The sequence below is a fragment of the Hippoglossus stenolepis genome, chromosome 5 (genome assembly GCF_022539355.2).
Source record: "Hippoglossus stenolepis isolate QCI-W04-F060 chromosome 5, HSTE1.2, whole genome shotgun sequence".
In the NCBI taxonomy this organism is placed as follows: Eukaryota; Metazoa; Chordata; class Actinopteri; order Pleuronectiformes; family Pleuronectidae; genus Hippoglossus; species Hippoglossus stenolepis.
In genome coordinates this window covers 6028238-6043074 of record NC_061487.1, presented here as the reverse complement: position 1 = coordinate 6043074, position 14837 = coordinate 6028238, and the positions used below count along the sequence as shown (strand labels likewise).

Below are 14837 nucleotides of genomic sequence, written 5' to 3'. Positions count from 1 at the left end.
ACAGAGAGGGGCTATGCCCAAATTGAGAAGGAGTGCTTCGCCATTGTGTTTGGGATGGAAAAATGTCATCAGTACACCGATGGCAGAGAAGTATCAGTACAGAGCGACCATAAGCCGCTGGAAAATATACACAGGAAAACATTTCTTACTATTACTTGCATCAAAGAGACTGCAGAGGATGCTTCTCAGGCTGCAAAGTTCTGACCTCAGCATCATCTATGTACCGAGCCGAAACATGCTGCTGGCAGATACACTAAGTAGAGCATACTTACCAGAGAGCACAAAGGGAGACACTGAGACATATTACATATTAAATATAATTTAGCTGACACCTTTATCTGAAGCGACTTCCAATAAGTGCATTCAACCATGAGGGTACAGACCCAGAACAGCAAGAATCATGTAAGTACATTTGCTTCAAAAAAGCCAAACCACAAGTGTTACATGTAAGTGCCATATGAGTGGGTTTTTTAAACACCAGAGTTGACGGTGGTTATTAGACATCATCTCCTTAACCAAGGTGTAGTCGGAAGAAATGTGTTTTTAATCTGTGGCGGAAGATGTTTAGACTTTCTACTGTCCTGATGTCATTGGGGAGCTCGTTCCACCATTTAGGAGCCAGGACAGCAAACATTTGTGATTTTGTTGATTGGCTAGCTCGCAGTGAGGGAGAAATGTGACATATGCAGATCAGTAGATCCAAAGCAACAGAGACACCGCACCCTCATGACATACAGGCGTATGTATGTCCATGCTCATGGCTTACAGACCCTGCATGGGCAAAGGTAGGAACGGATTTGTTTTCTTTTCAGAACAAGGATTACTTGATAGCTGTGGATTACTATTCCAACTTTTGGGACATAGATCATCTGCCAGACACAAAGAATAGCAGAGTAATCAGAAAGCTGAAGGCCCACTTTGCATGACAGGGGATACCAGATGTTGTCATCTCCGATAATGGTCCGCAATTCGCCTCTCAGGAGTTTCGACAATTCAGTAAAAGATGGACACAGAACATCCTCACCTGGATAAGCACAAAGCAATGGGAAAGCTGAATCTGCAGTAAAACAGCCAAGCGTCTCATGATGAAAGCGAAGGCTGCAGGACAGGATCCGTACTTGGCTAAACTGGACCATCGCAACAAACCGAGCCAAGGTCTCAATATGAGCCCAGCACAGAGACTTCTAAGGAGAAGGACAAGGACCCTTCTTCCTACCACAGACACTCTGCTGGAGCCAGAGGTAACAAACAACACACAGGGACTGAGGAACAACAGACGGAGACAGGAGAAACACTACAACTACACAACGGAGGACATGGACTCACTTTAAAAAAGAGGACATTTTGAGAGTTCAACCTTTTGAGCCGCACAAAATCTTGAAATCAGCGAAGGTGATTAAACCTGTGAGTCACAGATCGTATGAGGCGATGCTGGAGTTAGGGAGTTGTTTGGAGAAGGAACCAACGACATCTCAGACAGAACCAGGTTACATCCATCACACCACCACAAACAAGGAATTTGGTACATGCACCAAGAAAGGATGTGGTGAAGCGGGTCAGGTCAGGTCTGGTCCCCAGGTTATTAGACCTCACTACCTCAAAGACTGTCAGGACTCAGGCAGGGACTCTGGGAAATGTGTTAAATGTGTTCAGCGTTAGTGTTACATGAAAAAAATATATACAAATGTATGTAGTGTGTATGCACAGATTGTAACTGTTTACAATGTTATGTTTCAGTATGTTTACTTTATACAATAAGTCCAGGTAGGATAGTCTTATTGTGTACAAGTCCATTTAGTTAAGAAGAGCATTGTGATTAATTGTTATATGAATAAAAATACTCCACTAACAGGACAGAGGAATGGTGGCAGTTTTTTCATGCTTTTTAGTTTTATTGTATAAACACCGTCAGGTGCACGCAGCATCGCTAAGGAAACAACTGATAAGTAAAAGTTTAAAAAAATGTATATGTATTAAGGTAACATTTGTAATACATATAAATTGGTTCACTTAAACTGATTATGCTCCTACTATGATGTATGGCTAGGACTGCACAACTCTGGATGTAGAGCTTAACTATTATTACTATCAGCAAAATAAAAATAAAAAACTGATAAAAATATGTAAAAAAAAAAAAAAGACAAGAAAGAATACAGCTCATTCAATTTTTGGGATCCTAAACTATAATTGACAGGGATGAAATAATTAAACAGTGATATATCACTGCATTCCTCATTATAGAGTAAATCAGACTGTTACATGGGGAGCTGTGAACATTTCTTTTACATGTGGTTCAATGACACAGCTGCTGACCTGTTTGTGTGAAGAGGCCTTAAATGAAAGTCATCATTAAATGTTAAACACTTTATTTTATTTCATGGATATTGCATTTATTGGTTGTAGTGGGCAGATAAGCAAGAACAGGTTTCCCAGCAACTATGACCAGCTCCTTTACCAAAGTGAATTTATATTGACATGGAAAGCTTACGTCCGCTCAGTTACACAGATATCTGCTGTTATTCTGCTCCGCAGGGACAAAAGTTTCAGCATGTGTCTGTGTCTTAAACCAAACTAATGAATTAAGACCAAGTTGTTCTGGAGTGCAAGACAGAACAGGGACAAGCACTGATGATGTATCATTAAATGGTATTATTTAATTCCTTTAATCCAATAACTGAACATCAAATGACTCTATTCCCTCAAATGATGACCCTCAATCACTAAAGTGGACTTCATACTTCATACTATATTTGGATAATCCAGGGTTGAATCCGCAGCTGGGGCAGGGGTCAGGTGCACAACATGGTGTCAAGTTTTCACCCACACAGAGCAGCTTCAGGTATGGCCTTCTCCTTTAAGGACACAGTCACACGTGTGCGAATGCATCAGTGGCAACCCTTCACATCATGTTCACCTAATATCAGAGCAAGTGAGGGGGTGAATAAAACATTTGCTTCATGTGGAGTTCAACTTTGGTGAACTTTGACCTGCGATATTGGTTTTGCATTTGCATATGTGTGACTGTGCCAACTTGAATCTGTGGATCTTGAGCGGCTTCAGCTTCCTGTCCTGATGCTATTATGTTTGTATTGTGTTTCGTACTGCAAAAAAAAGGAAAAAACATAAACATCCCACTCTTCCTTTACAAGAGAACCCACAGCCACCCCACCAACATAGTTTCTATATCTCTTTATCCCTTAAATAGCTGCATAATACTCTCTTTCAAATGATGCGTTTGTAAAACAGAAAGACTGATGTGCAGTCACTGTTTATTTACTGCCCAAGCCCTCTTTATTTTTTTACTGAGAACATTTAAATAACATAAGAACTAAATGTGGTACAGTGTTGATGAACACAGAGGATGGTGGTGGGTTGGATGAAGGTTTGGACTCAGTCTCTCCTCTGTTATGTACACTGAAGGTGCGGCGACTTCAGGCCGGCAGATTAGAAGTTGATGGCTTTGCCGAAGGAAGCGGCCAAGTTTGCTTCTCTGAAGGCCTCCGACACCGTCTGCAGGAGGATGGCCAGAGTGAGGAGGGGGTGAGGGGGAGGGGGAGGAGGCAGGAGAAGAGAGATTTGATTTGTTATGATATATAACTGTTATGGGTATATTTGTGATGCTTTGTTCTGTTCTTGAAAATTTAGAACAGGCTATTATGTAGTTGAAAGCAAATTAAGTGTTTATCAATGCATGTTATATTTCCTGTATAAACAGTTAATGAATCTCCATTTGACCAGTTACACTGGACAAATACTGTCACGTTACAGTCACACTTCACCACTTGCTTACAACTTTATTATTCTGATGTTTTATAAGCTAATTATTAAATTATGATTTACTACTTATCATTAAGGTTGAACTATGCAGCGCAAATAATTATTTTATTAATCAATGAGTCAGTGAAAAGGATATCTACTGACAGCTATTTTAATACAAGCTTTTTTTCCCAAACAAAAGGGGGAAAAATCCTCCCACATTTCAGCCTCTCATCTGTGAGGATCTGCTCCTTTTCTTTGTCTCATGAGATTAATAACTAAATATTTTTTAGTGAGTTTTGGACACACTGTTAAATATCAAGTTAAGTGAAGATACCCCCTTCAGCTTTAGGAAAGGATGTCAGACACCTTTAACCATTATCTGATATTTTACCATCCAGTTGCATTAAAAGAAATGCTGGTTTGACTGATGTTTTAACATGTGTCTGGAAAGTTATATGAAATCAAGTTGAAGTTAAAACTTTACATGACCATTGTGTTAAGTGCCTCCGATCTTACATTGAAGGATGTTACTGTTTTACAACTTGATATCTCAACACAAATATTGAGCCTGACATGACAAGAAACTGTGCATTTTATTCATTTCCAGCAGCCAATGTGTCTGATATTCTGGTGAACCTCTGTGTGTGTGTGTGTGTGTGTGTGTGTGTGTGTGTGTGTGTGTGTGTGTGTGTGTGTGTGTGTGTGTGTGTGTGTGTGTGTGCATGTAACATACGGGATGGGCGTGGCAGACTCTGGCAACGTCCTCACAGGAAGCTCCGTACTCCATGGCCAAAGCAGCTTCATTGATAATCTCTCCTGCTCCCTGCAAGAAAACACACCAATATTCAACCACTGCTTACCAAGCTACTCTTAACCCAGATGTTTAACCATCTATCAAACTATATCCAACCTCCTGTGTATTCCTAAAAATCTTCATTACATTTATGTGATTATTCGTGTGAAAATCGTCAGTCAGTATTTAGATGAACATCATGGCACAGAAACAACACTCCTGGGAGTGACACCACGGATCACAAGGCTTTATTACAGAGACTGGAACATGTTATTGGGATTAGAGGATCAGCATGAGGCTGGTTTAAGTCGTACTTAGATCATTCCAGTTTGTTTATGTTAACAAGGACAAATTTGAATGTTAGCAGGAAAGTCTGTATTCGACCTGTAATGATAGTTTGGATGGCTTCTTTCTTGGCCTCTTAATCTACTGTAAGGAACCCTGGAGTCATTTTCAACCAGGATACATCCTTTGACTCACACATAAAACAAGCCTCCTTCCAACTGGGCCATATTAGTCACTAATCCTAACAGTTGAGGCCTTGGTAAAACAGCAACTCTCATGTTCTGCCAAGCAACATGACTATTTTGGCATTGGAGTCATGTGGCTTTGAACTGAGTGATGTAGCAGCTGTTTGTGGTTCAACAAAAGGATCTTCCTCTTTAATAAAGCACCCAAAAACATAGAAATAAGGGCCAGGCTCAATATTTTTAAAGACATGTGGCTGATGAAATACATTATGATATGTTGAAATACATAATATGTAGTTTGTTTGATCACTAGCTCTCTTAACCAGCAAAAGAGTTTATAAAGTAGCATTTCAGAGAAGGGCTGACAATTAAAGCGACAGAAGTAATATTGAGTACAGCAGCGTTTCATTGATGAAAACAACGATGAAAATCACAATGATGAAGATTCAGACCCAGACGATGTGTCTGTTGATCAAGGCTCAGTTGTTAAAAAACGTGTTTAAGGTGGAAGAAGAGGGGGATCTCTGTGAGTTTGCCATGTTTATTGGTTATTTAAAAAATGTTCATGAAGTTTAGGGAAAAGGCAATTGTTGACAATGAAAGCCAAATGTATAAGCTGCCAAATGTTTTTTATTCCATGTCACTATCTGCTTCAGAGGCTGAGAAACTAAGTTTTTGTGAACATTGGCACGTTTGTCCACTCTTCAGAAAACCCTCAGGTTTTAGGGGGTTCTCTTCAAACGACACTTAGTTTTAGAGTGCGTTTCTATTCAGCACTTTAGGTCTTTAAGGGTTAACACAGGTTAACACCTCTCATACAGGATAGGTCATGTGTCTGGTGTGGGATGCAGCTCTTACAGGTCCAATGATGTGCGCTCCCATCATCCTGTCTGTCTCCTTGTGGCTGAGGATCTTCACCAGGCCATCAGTGTCACCGATGGTTTTGGCTCGGCTGTTGGCTGCGAAGGGGAACTTGCCAACTCTGTATGGAATGCCCTGAGGAGCAGAGGAGGAAGACTCGATTTCAATTTGATGCAACTTGTATCGTGACAAATCATGATATACATTATCCCAAGGCACTTTACAATTTACTTACAATATTACAGAGAAACCCCACAGTTCCCACAATGAGCAACGGAGATAGTAAAACACTGCTGGGCATGCCGCTCAGACAACAACAGAAACTCGATATTGAGATGTACATTTTTGGTCTGGAATGTTTCATTATACGTACACATATAGAGGCTGGTATTTGTTAGTTTTGCACCTTCCCATTGATCATTTGTATTCTTCATTAAGGCTTTCTAGTGGACTGGTGATGTCAAATGTGAGGAAAGCCTCATGTGGCTGACATTGTGAATGACAAATGCAGATTGAGAAATGGCTCAGTTTAACCACAAACAATTTAATGAGATGAAGATGGGAGCGGCATGGTGGTGTCGGCAGTGGTGTGCTTAACATGCAATTACCACCCAACTATTTCCTGTTTCTGCCACTTTGGAATTTATATTTAAACCCTACGATCTGTCCAGGACCTGCCCCCCACTCACCCAATGTCAGCTGAGATTGGCTCCAGCTCCCCATGTGACACTCAAAGGATAAACTTCATAGATAATGGATTTAAACTGCTTTAAAAAATCTTTGCTGCAAAGATTCACTCCACTATTTGTATCTGTCTGTGGTCGTGACGAACTTGCACAGAATGATCAGCTTAATCTGCAGCTACTTGCTCTATGGAGCTCTACAGTGATTTTCAGCTCATTTTTATTTTTCGATTTATTAATTTACTTCATTTTATCACCATTTTACTGTCTAATTGTTTAAATCGTTTCTTTTCTTGCTTCTTTTTTTTCCTCTCAAATGTCTGACTTATTATCATATTGTCAATCATATGTGAAGCACTTTGAGTTGCACTAACCTGCATGAAAGGTGCTATATAAATAAAGTTTGATTGATTGATGAATGGATTGTTTATCTGTCAGGGCCACAGCTTTACTGTTCTGGTTCAATCTCACGGCTGTTTTCTGAGAAAAGCCTCTGGAAACCCACTATCCACTGCCTGCTGGTTAACATAGAGGAGCATTTAGCAGCTAGAGAGTCAAAGACTTCCCCCAGGAAGTGGTGGAGATTGGAAACAGATGTATTTGTGGACTCAGATTTATCGGGTGGACTTTAACGCCACAGGAAATTAATGGTCATGTTGCTCTGTCACTGCTGGATGTGGAAACAACAAGTTTCATAACAAGTTCATATTGTTTCTGCTGCTCCAAAAAAAACTCAGTTACTGCAGTTTTAAATTAAACAATGACGAGACATAAAAAGTTTTGTTTGATCAAACATTATGAAAATGCCTCCAGTCATGTTAATTTATTTTGTAATTGTTTTATAATTCCTTATCTACATTAATTAGTATCACCCTCTTAATAATCATCACCCCCTTACTCTCACCTCCTCTTTGAGCTGCTCCTCTGTCTTGCCCACCCAGGACACCTCAGGATGTGTGTAGATCACAGAGGGAACACAGTTGTAGTCGATGTGCACTGCGCCGCCGGCTATGCCCTCAATACAGATGACGCCCTCGTCTTCAGCCTTGTGGGCCAACATTGGTCCGGCGATCACATCACCAATTGCATAAATACTGAGGGGAGAAAACAGTCACAGAAACGTCTTGTTTTACTTTAAAAACTTTACATCCGATATGTAGCAGCTTCTAATCAAAGCATTATAAATGTATCAGGTATCAAATAAGAATGAATGATAAAATCCTAATTTTATTTTATTGGTGGAAGAAAAGCTTTTAAAATAATTTATGTGATTAAGATTCAAATTATTTTTTGCTTATCCATCTTCAGCTTGATATTAAGACTTTGCTACATTTTTACCGTTTTTTAGATATGGGTTGGATATGATGTGAGAGTAGGAGAGACACATTGACACCAAATTTTAGGGATTCTTATCTTAAATGTTAAAAAACAAATGTCAGTCAAAATGAATTGTTGGATTTAGTAAACTGTAACTTTCTAAGTGGCCTGTAAGACCAGTTTCTTCTCCTGTATCAGTTGGACGATACCTTTTCAGATCATCACTAAGCTGTATAAATAATATTTGGTTTGAGACATGCCAACAGGTCGGGCCACCTCCCACAGACAACTATTTGTTTACATGAGTCAGTCTAAGCTTGGAGATACCTGGGTACTTTGGTCTGGAAGCGGTTGTTGACAGGGATGCGCCCCCTGTTGTCCACCTCGAGGCCAACAGTATCCAGACCGAGGTTCTGCGTGAAAGGTCGTCTGCCGACACAGACCAGCAACACGTCACACGTCAGCGTCTCATTCTTCCCCCCGGCTGCCGCCTCCACTCTGCAACATCAAATACATCAACAAGTTCTGTTACAAACTGGTGCTGCACACAAATATTGACACTTTCCTTAGTGTCAACATTTCAAAAGTCCATAGCTTCAGAAGTGTTTTACTGACGCCACATCGATCTTCCCATCGGGCCTTTTGGTGGCTCCCATGACTTTGGTGCCGAGCTTGAACTTGAGGCCCTGCTTCTGTAGAATACGCTGGAAGTTCTTGGAGATCTCCATGTCAATGCCCATGCCGCCAACATGTCCAAGGAACTCTACCGCTGTGACCTTCGAGCCAAGACGCTGCCACACTGAACCCTAAAGTACAGGAGGTCAAACATTTATGTTACTAAGAGGACAGATTCAAGTGCTCCAAACTAAAGAGGACATGAGATGTTGGTGCTATGAGGATCTCTTCAGCTACAATTCTTTTTTATTCTAGATCACACAGTCAATATCTAACACATAAATGTGTTTCTTGGTGAATGAGACTAAGGTGAGACTGACCAGCTCCACTCCAATGACTCCAGCTCCAATCACAATCAGCTCGTCGGGCACTTTCTTCAGGGACAAAGCTCCTGTTGATGACACAACGATCTCCTCATCAATCTGAAGAAACAAACAAAAAAAACACAAGACTTAACATGTTTTAACAGCCTTCAACATCTTTTTTCCCCCATATACATTTTAAGTGAATACTCAGCAGTCAGTTAGACTTGGCATCTGCTGATGATTTAACGCATTAAGCCAGAATATGACATACGTGTATGCGTGTCTTAGAACCAGAGAGACGTGCAAATCATTCACAATGTCAATGTTTTCAAGACAAGCAAAGAATGAAATATATCGTGATATGCTGAAATACTTGCAGTAGAGGGGAAATGCATAATGGGAAATGTTTGTTTATTAGCTATCTTAGCCTGGAGAAATAAAATGTAAACGTTGGCAATTATGTCAGCTCTTCAGAAAACCCTCAGGTGGGGGGGTTGATTTCAAACAACACTTCGGTTTTAGAGTGTGTTTTTGTTCCATGCCTTAGGTCTTAATGGGTTATATGAACCATGAGTTGCCAGGAGTGACATATAGAGAATTATTGTTTAGCAGCAAATCTTTGACAAGCAAACATTTTTTCTAAATTAACAGAAGAGGAACTTATTTCATGATAAAATCATGGTGAAGAACCGAAGCGAGTCTCACAGCATCCACGTTACAATACGACCACATGTATTTAAACCTCCTTGCTAGTTATATTTTTGTTAGATCATTAAGTGGATCAAGGTTTTGAAAATGTTTGGCTTCCATATTTTCCATCTTTCATATTTGCTTGTAAAGATTTCAGCGGGAGGGAAACTCAGCTGTACCTGGATCCCAGGGAAGGGCGTGACCTCTGAGCCAGTGGCGATGAGGATGTTCTTGGTGTTGATGACTTGCTCGCTGCCGTCTTCTGCTGTGGCCGTCACCTGGTTCTTACCCGTCACCCTCCCATAACCATTTACATGGGTCACCTGAGGGGAGAAGGGGGCAACATCATACTGTAAACACTGTGGATGTGTGAATAAGATGCAAAACAAGAACTGTTAACACGGAGAGAAGTCTGACTTTGTTCTGTTTGAATAGATGTGCAATTCCACCGGTCAGAGCTTTGACTGCCCCGCTCTTCTGAGCCATCATCTTCTCCAGGTTCAATGAGAGGCCTGAAACTGATATAAACACAGACTTCCAACAATTAGTCTTTTTATCCATTAGTCGATAAACAGGAAAATCGGAGATTCTGTTTTCATCTGAACTAATCCACTGAGCTGCACTAAATATCCACAGATTACTTTTAAAGTGCAACGAAGCCTCTTACTTTCGATTCCTCTGCTTTCAAAGTCCTTGCCATGAGCCAAGTGGTACATGTGCGAGTTGTTCAGCAGAGCCTGCAGACACAAAACATCATTCTCAAGATTTTTCATTCATATGCAGTCAAGTAGTTTATGTTCAGCTTTTCAGGAAATGGCGGTGGATACCAGCAGGAAAGAATTAAATATAGCACCCAGTGATTGTTAGGCTCACTCCATTCTGTTGTGCTAATATTACACTTGTAAGTAGCGGTGCTATTCAATGGAGTACATGCGGCACATGACCAGCAGCTATCAAATGGAATCTTGTTATTTGAAATGAGGTGTTGGCGAACACACTACAGTATTTACAACTATATTGTGTAGAACAACAATTGTACAAGTGGTTTATTGTTTACCTCCTATATTAACTTTTTCTCTGTCAGCTCATGACCTGCTTGCTAATTTTATACCATTAGGCATTTTTTTGTAAATTTCATTTTGCACATAAATTCTTGGATTACGTACAAAACCATGTTTTGTGAGGTCCCAATAACCTTTGATCCAAATTCTCATAAATTCATCCTCGACTCCAAGTGACCATTTGTGTCAAGTTTGAAGTAATTCTCACAATTTGGTCCTGAGAGATCACATTTGGATGGACAGACATAAGGACGGATACATACTGCATCCAACTAAATAACTGAGAACAGAGTGGGAAGAACAGAAGATGGCGATGTATGGGATGTTCTCATTGAAATAATCACATTATCAGAGTTTGTTCACCGCAGTCTCTTCAACTGCTCCAACTACAAACACATTTCACAATATCAATCAGAAAGAGAAGCAGCTTATTACCTTTGAGGGGATGCAGCCGACATTCAGACAGGTCCCACCCAGTGTGGGATTCTTCTCCACACACACTGTCTGTTGAAGAAAACAAATGTTTTAGAGGCAGCATCTGCATTAATGTTTCTACACTACAAAGAAAACAAGCATTATTGACCATAAACTGCATTCAGTAAGTGTGTTTCTACAATATAACAATAAATATCACATTAAATGAAATTTATAGTATGCATTTCTATCAGTAAATACTCTTGGGGAGGAGTCTTACTTTGAAGCCGAGCTGTGCAGCTTTGATGGCAGCAACGTAGCCGCCTGGACCGGAGCCCACCACTGTGACATCTGCATCAACTATAGAGAGGAAACACAGCAACTTTATCACGCTTTGGAGTAAAATAGGAATTTGCCTTATTGTTGAAAGGTTCTATACATATAAACTTGCTGTACAGCCTGGCAGTTAAAGCACTGACACTACACTGACGTCCCCAGTTTGTGTCCGACTGGGCCTTTGTCTTATTCTTGAATATTCTGTCATCTCTCTACTGCTGATTATTAATAATGGAATAAAATCCCCACAAAGTATTTAAAAGATAAATAAATGATTAAAGTAGAGTGAAACAAATTCTCCTTCATTTTGTTATACACATTTTCATATTTATATTACAAATCTCGATCATGTTTTTTTTCCTGTGAGGTTTGTTTCATGTCAAATTCTGCATTTGTGAGATTTGAAAAATAGCTAAGTCCACTTCCTCATAGTCCTCCTGTTTGTGGAGTCACAAGTTTCAGTCACATAAACATCAGCAAAGAGTTTAAAGATCAACTTTCACACTGTCACTGGCAGAGGTGCTGTTGTTGTGTCATTGTTATAACAAGATGGAGGATGTACTTGTGACATAAAACACTGACATACTCATAGAATAGCAATTTTACGTTACCTTTTATTTCATTACTATTTTAGATGATTGATTTTAAATCCTTTTGATTTTTGGCATCAACTATTATTTGCTTTGTTTCTCCATATGACGGTGGCAGATCTGATATTAATTTGTACCCAAGAGAAAAACTTCTCAATATAACAAAAGTAATGACTCACACAAGTTTTCTTAAAACATGTCAGGGTTTTTGCAGGAGCCACTACACTTTTAAAACCTTTTTAATAATATATTTGAATGAAATTTAACCAGGTCAGACAATATCGATAATGATTACCAGGATTTTTGAGTACTTGCAAACTGCACATTATAGTAATTCTTAGTGGTACAGTTAATTTAATCAATGCAACCTGGTCCCTGACAAAAGGAAGAAAATGGATATTTTTTTGACCTAAACTCTTGTTTAATATATTTAAAGCTTTTGACGTGTGTCTATTTTGAGGAAACTAGATTCTGTGCTCTTTGAGACATTCTAAAGACAGATACCCAGGTATGTGTTCCATCGATCTGATGTAATAAGTAGGTCCAGCGTCAGTTAAAGGGCAAACAACTATCAAACATGAGGCTAAAGTTCATAAGAGAACAAGCCATTAATGAAGTAATAATTTCTTACTTGCTGCTTTGTCAGCATAGGTTCTGACAGATAGAGCTGTAGCTCCATGTAGTTTGCAGGGAAGTTGGTGGCTCCGCTGTGAATAGGAAAAAAAAAAACAAGTGAGAAAAACAGTGTCACAACCCAAAATTTAAACACCTCATAAGTATACTAGAGCATGTAAAAAATTGTTTTACTGTAACGTGATTTCACTTCAGAGTAAAAGTAAAACTAAATTACAACATTTGTTCTATCAAATGTTTAGAACAATATAACAGCAATGCAGTTTATTATAGAGAATGAACGCAGCCAAGGTCAAAGTAATTAAACCAGTTCAACTTCTAGGAGAAGAACAGAGCTTTGTTTGTCATCTTTTTCTACTCAAGGCACAAGTATCTACTTACAATATTTTCCAGATGAACTCCCCGTCATGACATTAGCCTGATTGTTTTGTGTATTTCCTTCACCAAAATGTCTACGATCAGTTGCTCAACTACACAGAGTGTTTAAGTCACAGTGGAAGATTTTGGAAAGAAAAAAGTTCCTCGTAAACAGTTAGCATCACAATGATGAGGTTAGAAGAAGGTAAAGTGAAAAAAGGGACTCATATTATCGGACAACCAAACTTTACACGTGCCACGGACATTTTTGACTTTTACAGGACATGTACGGAGAAGCATCAACATTTGGAGAAAGGATTGTATGTGTGTTAGTTGTGGGGTTAGAGTCTCCTATTTCAAATAAGTACTAAACTATTTGCTTAGAGCTGTAGTAGGTGGGAGCTGTTCGTCACTTTAGACTTGTTGCGCAGTCAGCAAGAAGAGTACGAGTGACTGTGATGGTGGATACGACTTGTCAAACTAATAGTTATAAAACAGATGATTACTTCGTACAGTTGTGAGGCTTCTGCGTCAGGAGCTAGGTAACCGCTGCTAACTAGCTTAGCGTGCTAACGTGACATGTAGGGAAATAAATCAAAACATCGGTTTGCTACATCTACTTGTCAGTAGCGTTATTGTAAAACTATGTGCGTATGCCAGCACACAAACATCACTTATCTCAATGTGTTGATCATGTGTTCGCAGTATGCACTATCTAACTTGACCTCCTTCTTTCCGTGTTTTTCATTTCAAAAGGCATGCTTATTTCTAACTAAGGACCTTTGCGCCTGTATCATTCACGCCGAACTGTAGAAGAAACATTTATAAAATTGGCCATCATAACAGTTTCATATTCAGTGACAGCTTTTTTTTCAGCATAACCCAAACTACTGTGAATTGCAGGTTCGCCTAGTGGAGTCTGGTGTTGCGTCCTCTCCGTATGACTTCACCGGACCACAGCTAGCTAGCTGGCCCACTGGCTAGGCCCGGGCGTCAGATGTGAAAACACCAGTATTCCCGTAAACTAGCAGCCAGTGACACCAGTCTGTCCAACCGGGACAACATACGCTGGTTAGTGGGTAAGCAAGGTCCACACTCACCGTGGCCAGCGAGCGGTACAACTGAGTCCAGCTCTGCATGTTGTTGGTGTTGCTGCCCCGATCTGTCACCTACAGCAGGCCGAGTGTGAAGGACTCCTCACACTGCGCAGGCGCAATACCACTGCACAAAAAACACGGTCTGTCGCCTCCGAATGACGTAGGTTACTGCGAGGGGTCCAAATCTATTATAGTCTATCTATGGTCCAAACCTAACACTTTGAAAAAAAACCATTTACTAGTAAATTAAAGAAATCACCCGTCATGTATTCACTCTGCAGTACAGTCTCTTGTCAAGTCAGATTCATTTATATAGCAAGTTAAAAACAGCAGGAGTTGAGCCAATGTGCTCAAAGGCAAAGCAACAGGTGTAAGGATACAAAAGTAAAAACTGTGTGAGAGGAAGATCCAATAAAAGAAACAAAGTTAAGACGCATGAGATAAAAAATGTACTATACGTGAATAATGCATTGTAGTATTACGACCACTTAAATGGTAAAAATCTGAGATTTTGAGGATAGATTTGTATGAGAATAAATTTGATCCAGAAGGCAGAAGGAGTGAAACCTTGGTATGCATGGGTTCTCCTACAAGCTTGTTTTCTAAAAAAACAAGATTCTTTATTCCTGTTAAATTACGACTTTATTCTTGTAATATTATGACTTTCTTCTTGTTGATACAAAAAATAAAACCAAAGGCTCTCCAAGTCTCCATCGTACACTGAGCATGAGAAGAAGGTGGAAAGCTTTAAATCTTCATCTTACCTCTACACTGAGAAAAAGATTGTTTTAATGTT

At 39.7% G+C, this 14837-nt stretch overlaps 1 protein-coding gene across 1 annotated transcript; it reads right to left on the bottom strand.

The window, feature by feature from the left end:
• Positions 1–2349: 2349 nt before the first annotated feature.
• Positions 2350–14179, bottom strand: dldh (dihydrolipoamide dehydrogenase). The gene is made up of 14 exons (XM_035156943.2): positions 14045–14179; positions 12586–12661; positions 11309–11388; positions 11050–11118; positions 10221–10290; positions 9971–10071; positions 9733–9876; positions 8879–8980; positions 8499–8689; positions 8211–8381; positions 7471–7660; positions 5881–6018; positions 4493–4582; positions 2350–3510 (listed from the first exon to the last, which is right to left on the bottom strand). The coding sequence occupies exons 1-14, from the start codon at positions 14081–14083 to the stop codon at positions 3445–3447; spliced, it is 1527 nt and encodes a 508-aa protein (XP_035012834.1). The 5' UTR covers positions 14084–14179; the 3' UTR covers positions 2350–3444.
• Between the last annotated feature and the right edge of the window lie 658 nt (positions 14180–14837).

Coding starts and splice junctions, on each gene's coding strand:
- dldh (XM_035156943.2), bottom strand. CDS start 14,083: ATGCAGAGCTGGACTCAGTTGTACCGCTCGCTGGCCACG. Junction 8,981..9,732: donor CGCCCTTCCCTGGGATCCAG/GTACAGCTGAGT, acceptor TTGTTTCTTCAG/ATTGATGAGGAGATCGTTGT. Junction 6,019..7,470: donor AGGAGCAGCTCAAAGAGGAG/GTGAGAGTAAGG, acceptor TCTGCTCCTCAG/GGCATTCCATACAGAGTTGG.